The sequence below is a fragment of the Haliaeetus albicilla genome, chromosome 20 (assembly GCF_947461875.1).
Source record: "Haliaeetus albicilla chromosome 20, bHalAlb1.1, whole genome shotgun sequence".
Classification (NCBI taxonomy): Eukaryota; Metazoa; Chordata; class Aves; order Accipitriformes; family Accipitridae; genus Haliaeetus; species Haliaeetus albicilla.
In genome coordinates this window covers 17,663,458-17,678,516 of record NC_091502.1, presented here as the reverse complement: position 1 = coordinate 17,678,516, position 15,059 = coordinate 17,663,458, and the positions used below count along the sequence as shown (strand labels likewise).

Here is a 15,059-nt window from a genome sequence, read left to right as displayed (position 1 = left end):
TGTCAGTGATGATCTGTATTTAAAATGTACTCTAAATTATTTATTTCTCATAGCTGGCCAGAGTGAATGTATTAATTTTTTTATGATTGAAAACAAGAGTTCCCAGATTAGCACCCTGTAAGGGAAATAAGGAAAGATGGATCATACTGATGTGATTGGCACTCTTTCCTACAAGAAGTGTTGAAGTAATTTGTCTTTTAGGACAGCACTATGGTCTATTAGGAGAAGTAAAATAAGCAGCTGCCCACTTGTTTTCCACAGTTGCCAAGTAAAGGATTAGAAGAAAAAGGCATCTAGTTTGCTACAGCTAACTCAGTATTTGTGTTGAACTAAAAAAAAACCCAAAAAACTTATGTACCTTTTTTTCTCTCCTATTCTGTATATCTTTGAGCTATGCTGCCTTCACTTTGTAGCAATAATCCAATGCGTAGTTCAGTAATATCATGCATTTCAGAAAAAATATTTCCTTGTAAGAATGTAGCTGCAAACTTAGTCTCTCTCTGAAGTAGGCAGAGATAGTAATTCAGTGTATTTGACTTTAAAGTTCCATTCATCCCTCAATGAGCTCTCCTTTATAATCTTTTATTTCTCTTACTTGGGCTGAATTCCAGACTCTTACAATAGGTATTGCAGCTCGTTTGCGCATTGGCAGAAGAAACAAACCCATTAGTCACTAACAGCAGGGGTATGCCTCAGCTCTCAGGCTCCCTTTGATCATTTTTCTGTCTCCAGTAACTCAACCAGATTCTCTTTTCTAAAGTTTTCTGAAGCAAAATTGGCACTTCTGGTTGGGGGAAGGGAGAGACTTTTACCTGAAAACCGCATTATGCACACTCCTCAGATGAGATGCAGGCATCTCAGCTCGCTCTTTTTGCATTAAGCAGTTATCACACGAACGAAAATAAACAAGCAAATATGACATCTTCAGCATTTTGCAATGCTAATGACACTAATGTGGCAGTTCCTCTTAACTTTAAAAATTGGGTAGTCTGAGTACTTCCTCCTACCAGGCAATGATATGGAAGAAGATTCTTGTTCTTTTCAAGGCTTGATAAACTCACATTAAACACCTGCTGATTGTCTTGTTACACTTGTTGAAGTAAGATCCCTGCTAGCTACTCTCTCCAGCTGAGTTAATAATTATCTTGGAAGTCATGAGCTTTTGTTAATGAGACTCAATATTGTACTTTTACTTCAGGAGGGTGGTCCTCACAGTTGCATTCGTATTCGGAAAAAATTCAAGAGCTAAACCTTCTTCAGTTAAGTGTCACAGTCCAATTCATAGGAGGAGGGACTGTCTCAAGGCAAAATGATTTTTGTCAGCAGCGTTGAGGTCTGCTAGACTGACGCTGCGTTTTAGCCAATACTTTCACAGCAGACATCTCCTCCATGTCTTCTCCATGGTCATAAAAAGAAGAAATTTTAGTATCTAACATTAGCTGTTGTACGCTAACAGTTAAGTGTTGACCTTGGTTTTCACTGAGAAGGTCCACTGCTATGGAAATCTCTTTGTAGCTGATCTGTGGACTTGAACATAAACATGAATATGACAGAGTATCTCTCAGTCCTGTAGGAAAGGTAGAGTTAATGTCTATAGACCAAAACTACTGAAGTGGATCCTGCATAAAAAATTGAACTTGCCTTGCTTGGATTTTGAAAGTCCTGTTATTATACTGAATTTGTCATACTCTGCAGAAGGAGATATTTTTGTGTGTTTTTCTCGAAAAACATGTCTGATGTAAGTTGAGGGAATTTCAGGAGGTCTTCTCCTAGTCCATCCAGCTGAAGGAAGCATTGTAAGGGATGTGTGAATGTTGTTACTCTAGCAAAGAAATTTGCAGGTAACCAATACCTATATGTGTATCGGCTGACATGGTTCAGTAAAGTCATAAACATTAAAGCCAATGGGTAAATGCAGATCCCTGACAGAAAATGCTCATTTTATGAAGAAAGCTGCAGTGGAGCTGTCTGTAGGTTGTGGGAAAACAGCAGCGATGCTTAGGATTACACCATAAAAGTGATATATAAAGTTCATATTATTCTTCCTGTCTGATGCCATCAGACCCCATTAAACGTGTCATCACATTCCTTTTAAGATATTCCACCCTTAGTGAATGGACCAACGCTTTGTATGGTTGGTCAGAGAGTCAAAATTCAGCTGCTTTCATGGCTGTATCCCAACTTTGGGAGGTCGTATCCTCTGTTTAGTTTGTGTTGACACATCATGAGCAGCAATATCTAACCAGAAGGGCAGGGGGGATATTAGGTGGCCGGCCCAGCTCAGGTTGCACATGGGCAAGAAGCAGCATGTCTGCACCCATGGTGTCTGGATACCAGACTCGGCACATAGACTGGAGAAAGTATTCGGCATTTAGGAAAGCACGTGCTGACCAAGCATCTGTGCCTCATCTCCTCTGGGAAAGCTTTAATTCTGGTCCTCACCATTTCCCCATCTTGATTACTGTGACATTCGCCTCTCGTTGGGTTTTTGATGGCACATCTTGACAAGCATATATTGAGACAGTCTGTCATTCATCTATATCACCTTTCTTCTCTGTTTTTTTCCCTACCGTGCCATCTGCAGGTTTCTAAACAAAAGAACTGTTTCACTGGTCCTGAATTACAGCTTCTCTCCTGGCAAGCTCTCCTGTGCCTTGCACATCTGCCTTTCACATTTCCAGAGATACCAGCTGTGAATTAGCTTTTGTGTCTTTGTCCTACAAACGTCCCAACCTCCCTCCCCTCCTGGTTACTTTTCACTGTAATTTCCAGCTGTTTAAGGATTTTGCTGGGAACTGTGGTAATGTTTGAATCAAAATTGCCTTGGTTAGAGGGGCCCCTAAGTGCTGGTGTGATTCAGTGTCTTGATGGAAACAGTATTTGCAGAGCTGTTCACTGAACAACCTCTCCGGTCCTCCCCATTTTTGTCTGGGAACAATTTTGAACTAGCACCAATTTGTTATTTTGTTCGAATGCGTTGTTGTGGAGGTTTTTTCTGTAGCGGCAGAGGAAATTTTTGCAGCTCTTTTACCCTGTTTATAGCTGCAACCTGAAAAGCCAGGCTGGGGTCAGGCTGATGGAGCAGAAAAGAGGGGTCAGCCAGGGCACGGATTTACAGTTAGGGAAATAATCACATCTCTGGTGTGAGGGCGGCTTAATTAATTAATTTACATGCCTGCAAAGAGAGAGCTTTAACTCACACTTCAGCTCCTGTGTCTGGCACTCAGAGCTCTTTGAGCCGAGCTGGAACCTGTCATTTTGAAAAGTTTTGAGTGTCACCCAGAGAAAAAGGCTTAGCTGGTACATAACATTTTCCTCTCTGGGGACATAAAGTTTTAGACAGAGTAGAATTGACTAACTTCAGGCCTTCTATGTTAATTTCTGTTAATTAGCTGGCATTTCGTGTTATATCCATTACTATTTTCAATTAGCTGTCAGCAAATATTTTCAGTGCAACTTTTCTGTTATTAAACGGATTTCCCACAAGTTTGGCCTTACAAAAACAAACAAACGCATGCACGTATTTACTGCCACACCACCATGTTAGTCAGAATTTCAGCAGTAACCTAACAAACTGTGAGACTGTGTATTGGTAAGACAGGAGGACAGCTTCGCTTCTTGAGCAGTCTCTTGACTTAAGTAGGTTTTTCATCATAGTCACTTGACTGTTTTTACTGCTGTGGTTTTCAGAGATTTTATTATCATTATTAGTTGTAAACTTTTTAAAATCTCCTCCCACCACCACCTTTTTTTGTAGATAACTGCTATGAGGTTGAAGAAAATGTCTTTTTTTTTTTTTAAAAGGCTGAGTGATGTTCTGTTCAGACAACAAGAGTTTCCTGAATCTTGCTAGTATTTTCTATGCATTAAGAACATTACACCAAAAAAAAGCTTTCTGTTGGTATTTTTGACGAGCATTTAAATAAGCGGGTCTCCAATTGTTCCTGTGTGCTACAGCCTGTACTGCCTGGCATCATTGATTATTTTATCTGTGGAGTCAGGAGAAATCCTGAAAAAGTTTATTCTTTGTCAACCTGTGCTCTTGCCTAGAGCTTGGCCAGTTGGACCGGCCTAGAACAGAAATAGAGAGTTATAAGCCTCCAAGTGGGGCAAAAGTTGTTTATTGCTGAAAGCCTGTAATAGGCAAATTGGCAGAATCGGCTTTTTGTTTGCTGCAGAAGCTCTGAGGTTCTCCCGGAGCGGTGAAGTGGGGAGGCTGAGGTCCCCGGCAGTGTCTCTCTCACCAGGTGGAAAGGCGGATTCGCAGCCGCGTGTGCAGCCTTTCGGCGTTATAAATGCTATTTTGGAAAGTGTGCGGGTGGGAACTGGATGGCTGAGTACGCTGGTAACGAGCCGCGGGTCCCGTCCCCGCACCCCCTTGGTGGGGACGGACAGATGGCGCGTTGGTGGCTTTGCAGGATGGCGATGGTCCCCGTCCAGCTCTCAGCAGACAGTCATCCCCGGCACGAGGCGGGGATCCCAACAAGTGCTAATTGCCAACCCTGGTGACAGTCTTAGGAGAGAGAAGCCTGAGGCTGATATGTGTTGTTGGGAGGACAGGGTCCCCTCTTCAAGGGAGTTATGGGCTGATTTGGGGGGGTTTACGTTGCCACTATATATTGCCATACCATTTATTTTTCTGTAAATAAAGGGTTTCGGTTCCTAAGGCTGTCAGTCTGCTCCCTTCCACTGCATCAGTTTTTAAAAGTATAAGTACAGGAAATGGAAAAGGTCTTTTAGCTTTATCATAGAAAATGTTGTGGTTTCTCTGCTGATCTTAATAACTAAATCAGGATTACGCTAAGTTTAGGCTTCTTGTCGTAAGGAGGGGACAATGGCAAGGGACATTATTCCCAGAAAATTTTGCTTTGCCTAGGGATTGGACATCAGGACTGTATGATTTGCGATTGAACACAGAAAAATTTAAGGAAAAATAAAGCATTGAGGAGTTAACCGGCAAAGCAATCAATGCGCAATGATCGGTATGAGTAGGGAAGGGTATGTAATATCTTGGATCACTATCATCAGAAATTGCTACTGTGGGAATTGGCATGTTAGCATATGTAGCTGAAAGTGAAATTTGAACTTCATGCAAACAGAAATAACTTTCTGCCGTATTTCTTTCTCTTTAAAAAACTGCAATCGAAATATTGAGGGAGAATTTTGAAACATATTGATTACATTTTGAAGGCATATTATTAAATCTCTTGAGTGCTTGTTGATCTTGGATCATTTCATTTTCACAGTGTTTCAGACTGAAAATTATTAGTAATTCTGTTAAAGTTTCAGCTAAATTACTAATTAACTTTTGTCTCAAAGATTTTATTTCTTACGTGTTTCTGGCAGCACAGTACGCTCTTTATATAATGCAGCATAAATTTTTTGCTACCTGCCTCTCTGTGCCCCTTACAATCGTATAAAGCAGTTTTGGAATTAATGAGCTGTCACATCTCAGGTAATGAATGAAAAGAACTGACAGAAATCCTTTTGTTGTTTAAGAAATTCCAAATAATTAATGGGAAAAAAGTGACAGAGATTCTTTTACGATTTAAGAAGAAATGTATCTTTCAAATTCATTGCATGACTGAAGAAACTTTAAAATATGTTTGCAAAAAAGCAGGGATCCTGCTTAATGGCTTAATTCCAGTTCTCTCTTCTGGGATAAACTTGCAGCATTTAAGATAAAAGGATTTTATGTTTTGAGAAATAGATTCCTAGGCTGGAGGTTCCCCGTTCCACGTTCATCTCAAAAGTAAAAAGTCTTCCGAATTCCTGTATTGCCATTGTGGGCATATCTGAGTTAGGCACTGAGCATGTTTATAGTGAGCATATCTTGTGTACACAGAAGATTTTGTGAACTGCAGGTTTTGTTTGGCGAGGGATGGGTGTTTGCTTACGTTTCATCTTTTTTCCAGTTTATGAAGTCCCACTGTACCTATTCAGAGTAACCTCTGGTGCTGTTGTTTTCCAGGTAACCGTCTCAGATGGGGGCACATCTCCCAAGCAGTCCTCCGTTTGGGTGGTGGTCCAGGTTCTGGATGAGAATGATAATAAACCTCAGTTTCCGGAGAAAGTCTATCAGATCAAGCTGCCAGAGAGGGACCGTAAGAAAAGAGGGGAGCCAATCTACAGAGCTTTTGCTTTTGACAAAGACGAAGGCCCTAATGCAGAAATCTCATACAGCATTGTGGATGGAAACGATGATGGGAAATTTTTTATTGATCCCAAAACAGGGATGGTTTCTTCCAGGAAGCAGTTCACAGCAGGGAGTTATGACATCTTAACAGTAAGTGCTTTTCCATCGACATACAAACCCGTGATTTGACTGACTTTTTCTTTAGAAGAAGGCCCTTCTGTATGAAGAGTGATACGTGACTGTGTTTAATGTATGACCTGTATGTAAGATCTGACTGTATTAAGAAATCTAGTATTCACATACAACTCCTGCCAAAAAAAGTTGAGTCTGAGAGAGCGTTTATGCTATTGCATGCAGTGAACTATTCTTGGACTGTTCAGTCAACTTGCAAATTGTTGGCGTAAGTTGTTCCCTTGAATACACAGAAATGAAGACTAAGGGCTTGTCTGCTCGCAAAGCTGTATCGTGTTGAACTGGGCAGATACAGCTACAAATGGTTATTCACCTTTTGTGTAGACACAATTGCTTGCCCTCATGGAAAGGTCTTTGTACTGTCCAACTTAGGGGGCTTCAGGGAGGAGGAGTACTGTGTACTGTGTTGTAGTACCCTTCTCACCACATTAAAGAGCGTAAGTATGGCAGCAATTTCAGTTAAAAGAAATCTCAGTTAAAATACTTTGCCAGAACTCCAACCATATAGACAAGATCAAAGAAAGAAAGAATAGAAAGTGATGGTGTTGATATAAAGCAATATAAGACTTGAATGTGCACTCTTCATCTACAGCAATAAGCCAACAAGTTGTAGTTAAGGAGTTGACAAAAAAAAGTCAGACGTCCATGTTCTGGCCCATAGTAAAGGAAGCGATGTCGCTTACAGTAGCGGGTCTCTGTTGGGATACCTTCATAGGGTTGGAAACTGTGACAAGAAAATGAATAAATATCAAAATATTGAGAAATACCTAGTAATCAGAATAGAGCACCCTCTGGGTGAGTGAGCACCTTTCCCTGTGCAGAGCTGGAAGTCACGTCTGGGATCTGGCCCTTATTACAATGCAACAGCTGAAGGTTTTCTACCTAGACACTGCTCGTCACACCCTCAGCATCTTTTCACTAAAGGCCTGCCCGCCTTGAATGGAGCAGGGTGGCAAGTGTTAGCACCAAACCCACTTAACACATTTCCAGAGAAAGAAATAGGGTATGGTATTTCAGGAAAATATTTCCCATTTTTAACAAGCATAGTAACAACATATTTACACCAGTGGTCCTATACAGCCAGAAACATTTCCTTTAGTTTTAAAAGAAAAACCCTTTAATTGACATTGATGTTATTCACTAAAGCACCCATTTTGTGACCTACATTCTCCCTTTCCTTAAGCCCAATGTTTGTTGCTGCTCATCTTGCCTTTGCTATGCTAAAACCATAAAGCCTGCCAGGCAAATATCAAGTCTATCCATCCCTCTAGAGGACATTATAGTAAGAAGAATTAGCACCAAGCTGGGCAATTCTTAATGAACATGACAGAGAGGAGAAAGCAAGGAAAATAAATATAGCGCAATTTTAAATTATATTTATTTTGGAGAATGGGGGAAATGAACTGAAACTTATTTAACTCAATTAAAGATCTTGAAGAAGACAATATGAGGAATACCAGTCTTATCTGCAATACAGATGTCATTTAAAAGCAATCAAACATGGTCTGGGTGAGCATGTTTCGCAAGTGCACGATGTCCCACAGGGTCATTATAAAGCTCACAGCTTTGCTGCAAGGGGAACTGGGTGGAAGGTGAAATTGGAGAGGGACGCTGGTTCTGGAGAGGAGGATCTGTGTGGGGAGCACTTGAACTGCATCTCCAGGAGGCCTTGCACCAGCATTTCTAAAACAAAACATGTCAGTTTAAAATCAGTCTTTTCAGTGAAAAGTCAGTGTAATGGAAAAAAAATGAGAACTGAGAAATAAGAGCTTATCCTCCTCTTTTTTCACGGGATTTTACGTAGACGATTACAATGGCCGTTTTCCAAGCAGTCATCATCATGCGATGGAATTAGGTCTGAACTGCCAAGCTGGGATGCTCAGTCTGAGTCCTCTCTTCTTTGTACCTGCCAGATAAAAGCAGTGGACAATGGTCGGCCCCAAAAATCTTCAACGGCACGCCTCCATATTGAGTGGATAAAAAAACCTGCGCCCTCGCCCGTGCCCCTGACTTTTGATGAACCCTTTTACAACTTCACCGTCATGGAAAGCGATAAAGTGACAGAAATAGTCGGGGTGGTCTCTGTGCAGCCATCTAACATTCCTCTCTGGTTTGATATTGTCGGTAAGTTGGGAGCCAGTGGTGTGAGAAGGACGCTTCAGAAGCAAAGCATATGGATGTGTGGTTTTGAGAGCAAGAAAACTAACTACAAACTGTCCCCCCCCAAATTGAACCCACTTTTGTAATGCTGAAATGAAAACGCTATTTTAATATAGCAATAACAATAATAATAATATTCCTGCTTTTGTTATGACTCTTTAGCTAAGCTGAAAAAAGAGCGCTGTATGGCTGAATTGTTTTTTTCATACTATGTTATTTACTGCAATCTTAATGTTGTCTGTCATTTAAATTCTATTGTCATACTTTGCTAATCTCATTTCTAAATGTATTTATGGTACTTAGACTTGCTGTCCCTCATTTCTCTCTTTCTTCACCTTTTTTTCTGCATTCTGTTCTTTTTTTTCTGCTTCCGACTGCCCTGCTTCAAGGTGGCAAGCATGCTCGAGAGATGTTCTATATTCTACAGACAGCTTGTGGGCAGAACTGTTCAACAGAAGGTACCCTTAGTGCAAACACATTTGCTAAAATACAACTATCCAGGCTGCCTTTTATTTTTACAAGTTCTTTGAGACAATTTATATTACATTTTTCATAAATGCCTGTGACAGGATGCGATGCGACACATGGATGTGCTGCGTTTCTTTCTATGACAGCTTTTACCGTATTTGTGTCCAATTATTATCATTTTATTCACGGATTTTCCGCAGTTTATCACAAATAATTAATTCAAACTTTTCACAGTCCAGTGCCATCCATTTAACTGTGAAACAGAATGGGATGCATCAACATATGGGTTACAAATGGAGCCACCAAAAGTTTGTCTTGAATGCAAGCTGAAAAAGAAATGTGTTTTGATGTGAGATTTCAACCACAAAATTGCCTTACATAAAATTGGTTATAAAAATAGGGAAGGAGACATATCCTTAGCAAAGAGGAGGAGAAGCCATAGAAATAATGGTCTTAAAATCGCAGGGAAATGCCACTAAGGATGTAGCTGCCAAAAAGACAAGGAGTAGAGAGGGTCTCACTTAGTTGCAATGGAGAAACAGGAGTCAATGTTCCTAAGCATTTCCTCCCTGCTTCTGCTGCTGATTCAGTTATATCATTTAATATAACTCGTTTAACAGCTACAAAATGAGATGTTCCCCAGCAGCACGACGACCCTGCAAAGTTACTGTGCTACTTAATATTTGCAGGTACTTGTACATAATGTTTGTATACCTTTGGGTGTAAAACACTGTGTCTGCACAAAGTGGTGTTGTTTAAATGAAGGGTTTTAAAGCAAATACTGTATGAAAGATTAGAGAAACAAAAAGCCTTTGCCACAGACTTAGTGGAAAGGGTGCATCAGCAGTCTTTATTTACAGGGATTGAGCCTGGCTGTCATTTCAGCGTAGCTATTTGTGGATGGGTTTAGCCAACAGGAAGGACAAGGACCACAAGAGAAAGGGTCTGTCAGAGTCATTTTCATCCACCTTTTATTGCCAATTTGAAATATTGAAAGACAGAAGCAGCAACATTTCCTCTTTGAATTTGTGGCACGGTTTTTGATGTGACAACCACATTAAAATCAAACCCAAATCTGTTATCACGTTCTGGGGTTCCTGCTAGCCCCTGGGGAAGGACAGTACATGTTCCCTACAGTTTTCCTCCCATTCCCTTGGTTGTTTCAGTATGCTACATGCAATTTATTAGCTATTGTTTACACTCCCTTTCTCTTCCTCACTGACCCTAACTTTCCTCCTGGGAGAGATCCATCTTTATTGATGTTATTGCCACTTTTTTCCCATTTGAACCTTTTGCTGGACTCCTCTGCCTTTCACAGCCTTTTGGTCCTTTCCTTGGTGAATTCACCAACTCTTATTAAAATGCTGCCTCTATTAAGCACTGAGAGAAGCCCCTGCTCTTCCGCTGCATTCTTTTACATTATTAGAGTTACTTGCAATCAAACAACATCTTATAATAATATTTCATTTTTGCCTACCAAACAGAGATGATGGGGAGAGCATTATGAAATTTAAGCCTTCAATTTGTCATTTAATGTGACCTTTATGGCTAAAATAGTTCAAATTGTTTAGAAGATTTTTGCTATTTAAACAACTCTAATAGTTTCCCTATAGGCTGTAGCTCCTGATGCTGCAAGATGCTGCATCACTGCAGAGGGTCATGGAGACAGAGCCTCCCTAGACTTAATGAGAAATCAGTGACCCTGACCGTCCAGTTCACTACTGTTACCATATGGATGTTGTCATTAAATATTACTGCTGTTACAAATAATAGCACTAGCAACAGCACCCATTTCTGCAATAGGAATAGCCAACAGTCCCAGGCATGCAGAAGACCCTGTTGTTCCAGATGCTCTGCATACAAGATGCAAAGACAAAAGCCACCCTTAGAGGTTTATATACAGAGCACTGTATATTTAGATTATCTTTGCTGCCCTTTAGTCAGTGTCACTATCAAAAAACACTTTTTCTCCTTGTTCCTCAATATCATCATGTGGAAAAAAAAGAAGTTGATACTTTCCTTTTGGGGGAACATTGAGGTCTAGTGCTGAAAAGCCCAATGAAAGGCATGGGTTATTAGGAGAAGTTAGTTGTCACGTATGGAAAGCTGTATGGGACTGCTGATGCAAGAGATGGTTCCTGTGCTGCTGTAAAACCTAGACTTGAACCTGCTCCATCTGGTATTTTGTGATTTTGAACCTTGGTGCACAGTTCATAGTAACGTCAACAAAAGCCCTGAAGGCTTATGTAGAGGCATGGTTTAATACAGAGTTTGCAGCTTGACCTTTATGTTTATGACCTTTTCAAACTAAATGGGCATTGGAATTCCAAAGCACCTCTTTTTAAATGCGTAACATGCACTTTCTCCCAGCTAAAAAAATGGAGGGAGGGCAGATGAAGTTTGGCTATGCTGTCTGCCTAACTTCAGCATCTAATTTGCGCCTAAATTATATCCGCTTTAAGTAAGTGTTTAAGTTCCTGAGTTAATCAGCTCCAAGAGAGGAAGGTGCCTTGCAGGCAGGGACATCATCTTCCCTCCATGGACTAGAGAGGAATGGGATACATATCTGTTTGTTTATTTGTTTGTTTGTTTAATTGGGAATGGTTGCGATGTCATACCTGGTTTCTGTTTTCAGACTGCATTCAACGCCATTCTCAGTTCATGCAGATCTCACAATGTGAAGGACATGAACATAGGTTGTTTCAGTTGTGTTAAATTTATTCTGTCATTTATAAGAAACTAATTTTTGATGCGAACTCCAAAATAAGTCAGAGATCTTTATCTCTCCCAGGTAAATTGAGCCCTCTCTGTCTCTTCTTTTGTTAGTGGTGGGAATGGTGTGGTGACTACTTTGACACTGGAGCTAAGTTGCATGGTGCTAGTTTTCGCTTAAGTAGCATGTTGCACAACATCTCTGTGATTCTCCAAACAGGCCTCTCTCTATCTTTCTTTCTTCCCCCAGCCTATGCCTTTATAAGAGCAGCCAAACTTTAAAAGCACGACAGAACTTTTTATCAAGGGTGCTTAATGGCAACAATTTTAATATCTTTAATTTTAATTAATTCTCCTTTTAATTCACAGTGCTGCAAATTTTCATTAATGTCGAAAACATGTAGCTCCCTAGCCTCCTTTGAATTATCTTCTCTGACAACTATCTAAAATAGCTTTCTGATTTCTTTTCTGCTTTTTTATGCCCTTACCTTCAGCTTCTTAGCAGCAAACCCAAGGCTTTGACTCTCCTTAAAATAGTTTTATCTGAAAATTCAGTCTGCATTATTTTCTTCTTCTTAGCATGATATAGTACATAAAAGAATAAATATTTGCATGTCATGTTACTAATATTTATGATGTTATGATTAACAAAAGCCTGTAGTTGAATTTGTATTTCTCAAGACAGTTGCTAAGTTTATTTAATCTTTTTTGAAAACAGAAAAATTGGAAATTTTGGCTTTGCTTCTTTTCCTGAAAATAGTGGCACTTTAGACTCACTTTTGAGTTTCAGGGTGATAATTTTCTGCATTTTCCTCTGATTGTCTGCTCTGAGCAATGTGAGAATTGTAGCAATTGGCCTAATTTATCATCCCTCTCCTTGGTGTTGTTAGTTTAGTTTGGGACAAGACAAGTAAGAATCTTCTCTGCCCTGAGAAAATGTGTTTTTGAGGACTATTCTCTAAATTAGATCATCTCCTGTATTTCTGTTCTTCTCCACTTGTCCATCATGGCATGGTAGGCCAAATGAGACTTGTGTGAGGATCTCAGTATATCCTGGCTTTGTTAAGTTTGAACATGGAGCATGTATGTTCTTTCCTATTTACCAGTGAAGGAAGACTCTTGCCAGATTTTAGCTGTATTTGATTTGGGGATGTCCTCCCAGAGTTCAGTGTGATCCATCTTTGCATCAAAGACTGAACAAGTCCGATTCTCCACAGTCATCAGATATTTCTAAGATGCATATGCACTCCCACTATTCTGGATCGTTCCACTGGAAAAGAGGGGAAAAGGCCCTCACATGGGATTCATTTGCCTACAAGTCCTCCAGATTTGCTGACCTGTTTTCTTCTCAGAGGAGAAAATAATTTCTCACAGCAGCATAATCCCATCTTAAACTGCATATCAGCAGCTGATAGGAACATAGGGAGGCTCATTGTCTTCCCAAAAAGGAATCCCATCTAGGAAGAGCACTATGAAAAAATATTCATTGCTTGCAGCAAATGCAATAGTCAAAATATAAGCGGAATGTGCTTGAAAATAAAAAAAACAACACTGAAATTCAAAAGGGATGGAGATGCAGAGCCCACATTCTGTGGGAATGCAAGTTCTGCGTTTTATCTTGCTTTAGGCAAATTCTCTAGCTGACCTCTAGAAACCTCTTTAAACAGTTCAGGAAGTTTTCCTTGGCCTGTCCATTGCACCATATGAGTGGTAAGCTTTACATCAGAAGATCATCTCCTGTTAGTCATGTAAGGTTCAGTGTTTGGATTTGGTTTTAATCTATCTTTTTTATTAAAAGGAGAATTAATTCTTTCCAAAGCATACAGGACTTTTGTCAGAAGAAAAATACGTTCATAGTGACTATGAAGCCAAGAAACAAGCTAAGAACAAAGGTAACATTCCAGATTCAGCCAGAAAATGTAACCAGGGCTACTCTATACCAAGAACACAACCTATAGTCTGTTGGCTCAGAGGTGTCTCTGTTCAATTTCCCGAGATCTCCTTGACCATACTAGAGCATCTCTTAAATTGAAAGTTAGGGCTGTTCTAGAAAGGTCTCACAAAGCTGGAGTGAGGGCCAACTAATAAGATCTTTTGTACCAGAGGCTGTTTCTGCAGCCGTCCTGAGTTTGATAACAGCTGGAATTGGGTAGAGTTATATTGGAAAATCCTATATAAACTATAACATGCTTTCAGATAACATAAAAAAAAATTCCTAGTTGTAGAAATATAATGCTTCCAGGGCTTATGCAAGAGCATTAAGTTCAATCTCAAGAAAGTAAGGGTGGAAATCATCTCACTTAACTTTAGGTGTCCAAAGTTAAAATTGGCACAGATTTTCTGTGCTAGGTGTCTTCGGGAATCTTAACAGTCAATTAGAGAGAAAAAGCATTTTCTGGATGAATTTATGTCATCCTAACATGATAAATCTTCTCATCCAAAGATGGCATTGCAAGTAGATGTGGACTTTTCATGAAATCCCACTCTAAGTGCTTCAGTTTAATCAGAGTATTTTAAGGGAGGTCTTTAATCTGTATTGAAGATGTATCAGCATTATGTCTTCGCCCGCAATGGTATTACAAACAATGGCTAATCCACATCTTTCTGAGGTCATTCAGTGTTAAAATGCTTTCTCAGGACAACCTGTCTAGCCAACTTGCCGGTTCAGTCATCTTGCCTTCTTTATTTTTGATTTTCCCAAAGTGCCCGAGGAACTCACAATGTATTATCTTCATTTGAAATATTTCTTTCCTAATGCAATTGCAAGCACATTAGCAAAGACAGCTTCTACATATCTTGTATCTGAAAGCAGGTTTTAGTAGACAATAAAAAGGAAAGCATGTGCCATATGTTGGAAAATGGAATAAGTAATAAAAATTCACATTAATAAAACTGAGCAGCTGAACAAAATTTCATCATCCTTAGTCCCCTTTCATCCTAAGATCGTGATCAAAGAAAATGTTAAATGGCCGACAGTAACATTGGTAAAACTGATACTGCGGGAGCTTACAGCACTGCAGATGAGCTCGCTTCAAAAGGGCTGGTAGTTACCCAGCAGCATGCTTTCGAAAAGCAGCCTCAAGTACCCCAGAAACGTGTGAAGCTGACACCTTCTCAACTGTCACCTCCTACGGGCTCAGCCCTCCAACCCCAACACGAGCACCTTCGGAAGGAAGTGGTTTCACGTGGAGTTCCCAGAATAGTTCAGCTCCAGGAGTTTTTAAGAGAAGAGTCCTGTTTGTTTTTACACAAGAACGTTCTCTCTCTCTCTGTGTCCCTCCAGCACCCGTCTAGCAAAGATAATTGTGTTGGGTGCTTCGTAGCAGGCCTTGCATAGACTTAACACATCTGTAAGAAGAGTTTAGCATTTATACCTAATCATTAATGATTC

The 15,059-nt window shown here is 40.0% G+C and overlaps 1 protein-coding gene across 7 annotated transcripts in view; it reads left to right on the top strand.

The window, feature by feature from the left end:
- The window catches only part of FAT3 (FAT atypical cadherin 3), a 427,681-nt gene that overhangs the window by 309,262 nt on the left and 103,360 nt on the right, over positions 1-15,059 (top strand). For 5 of the 7 annotated variants that reach the window (XM_069808409.1, XM_069808406.1, XM_069808408.1 and 2 more), the window contains exons 5-7: positions 5,972-6,286; positions 8,242-8,452; positions 8,878-8,946. In XM_069808409.1, coding sequence (XP_069664510.1) covers positions 5,972-6,286; positions 8,242-8,452; positions 8,878-8,946 — 595 coding nt within the window. The remainder of the gene's footprint in view (positions 1-5,971; positions 6,287-8,241; positions 8,453-8,877; positions 8,947-15,059) is intronic. The other 2 variants (XM_069808410.1, XM_069808407.1) reach the window with 1 other exon arrangement.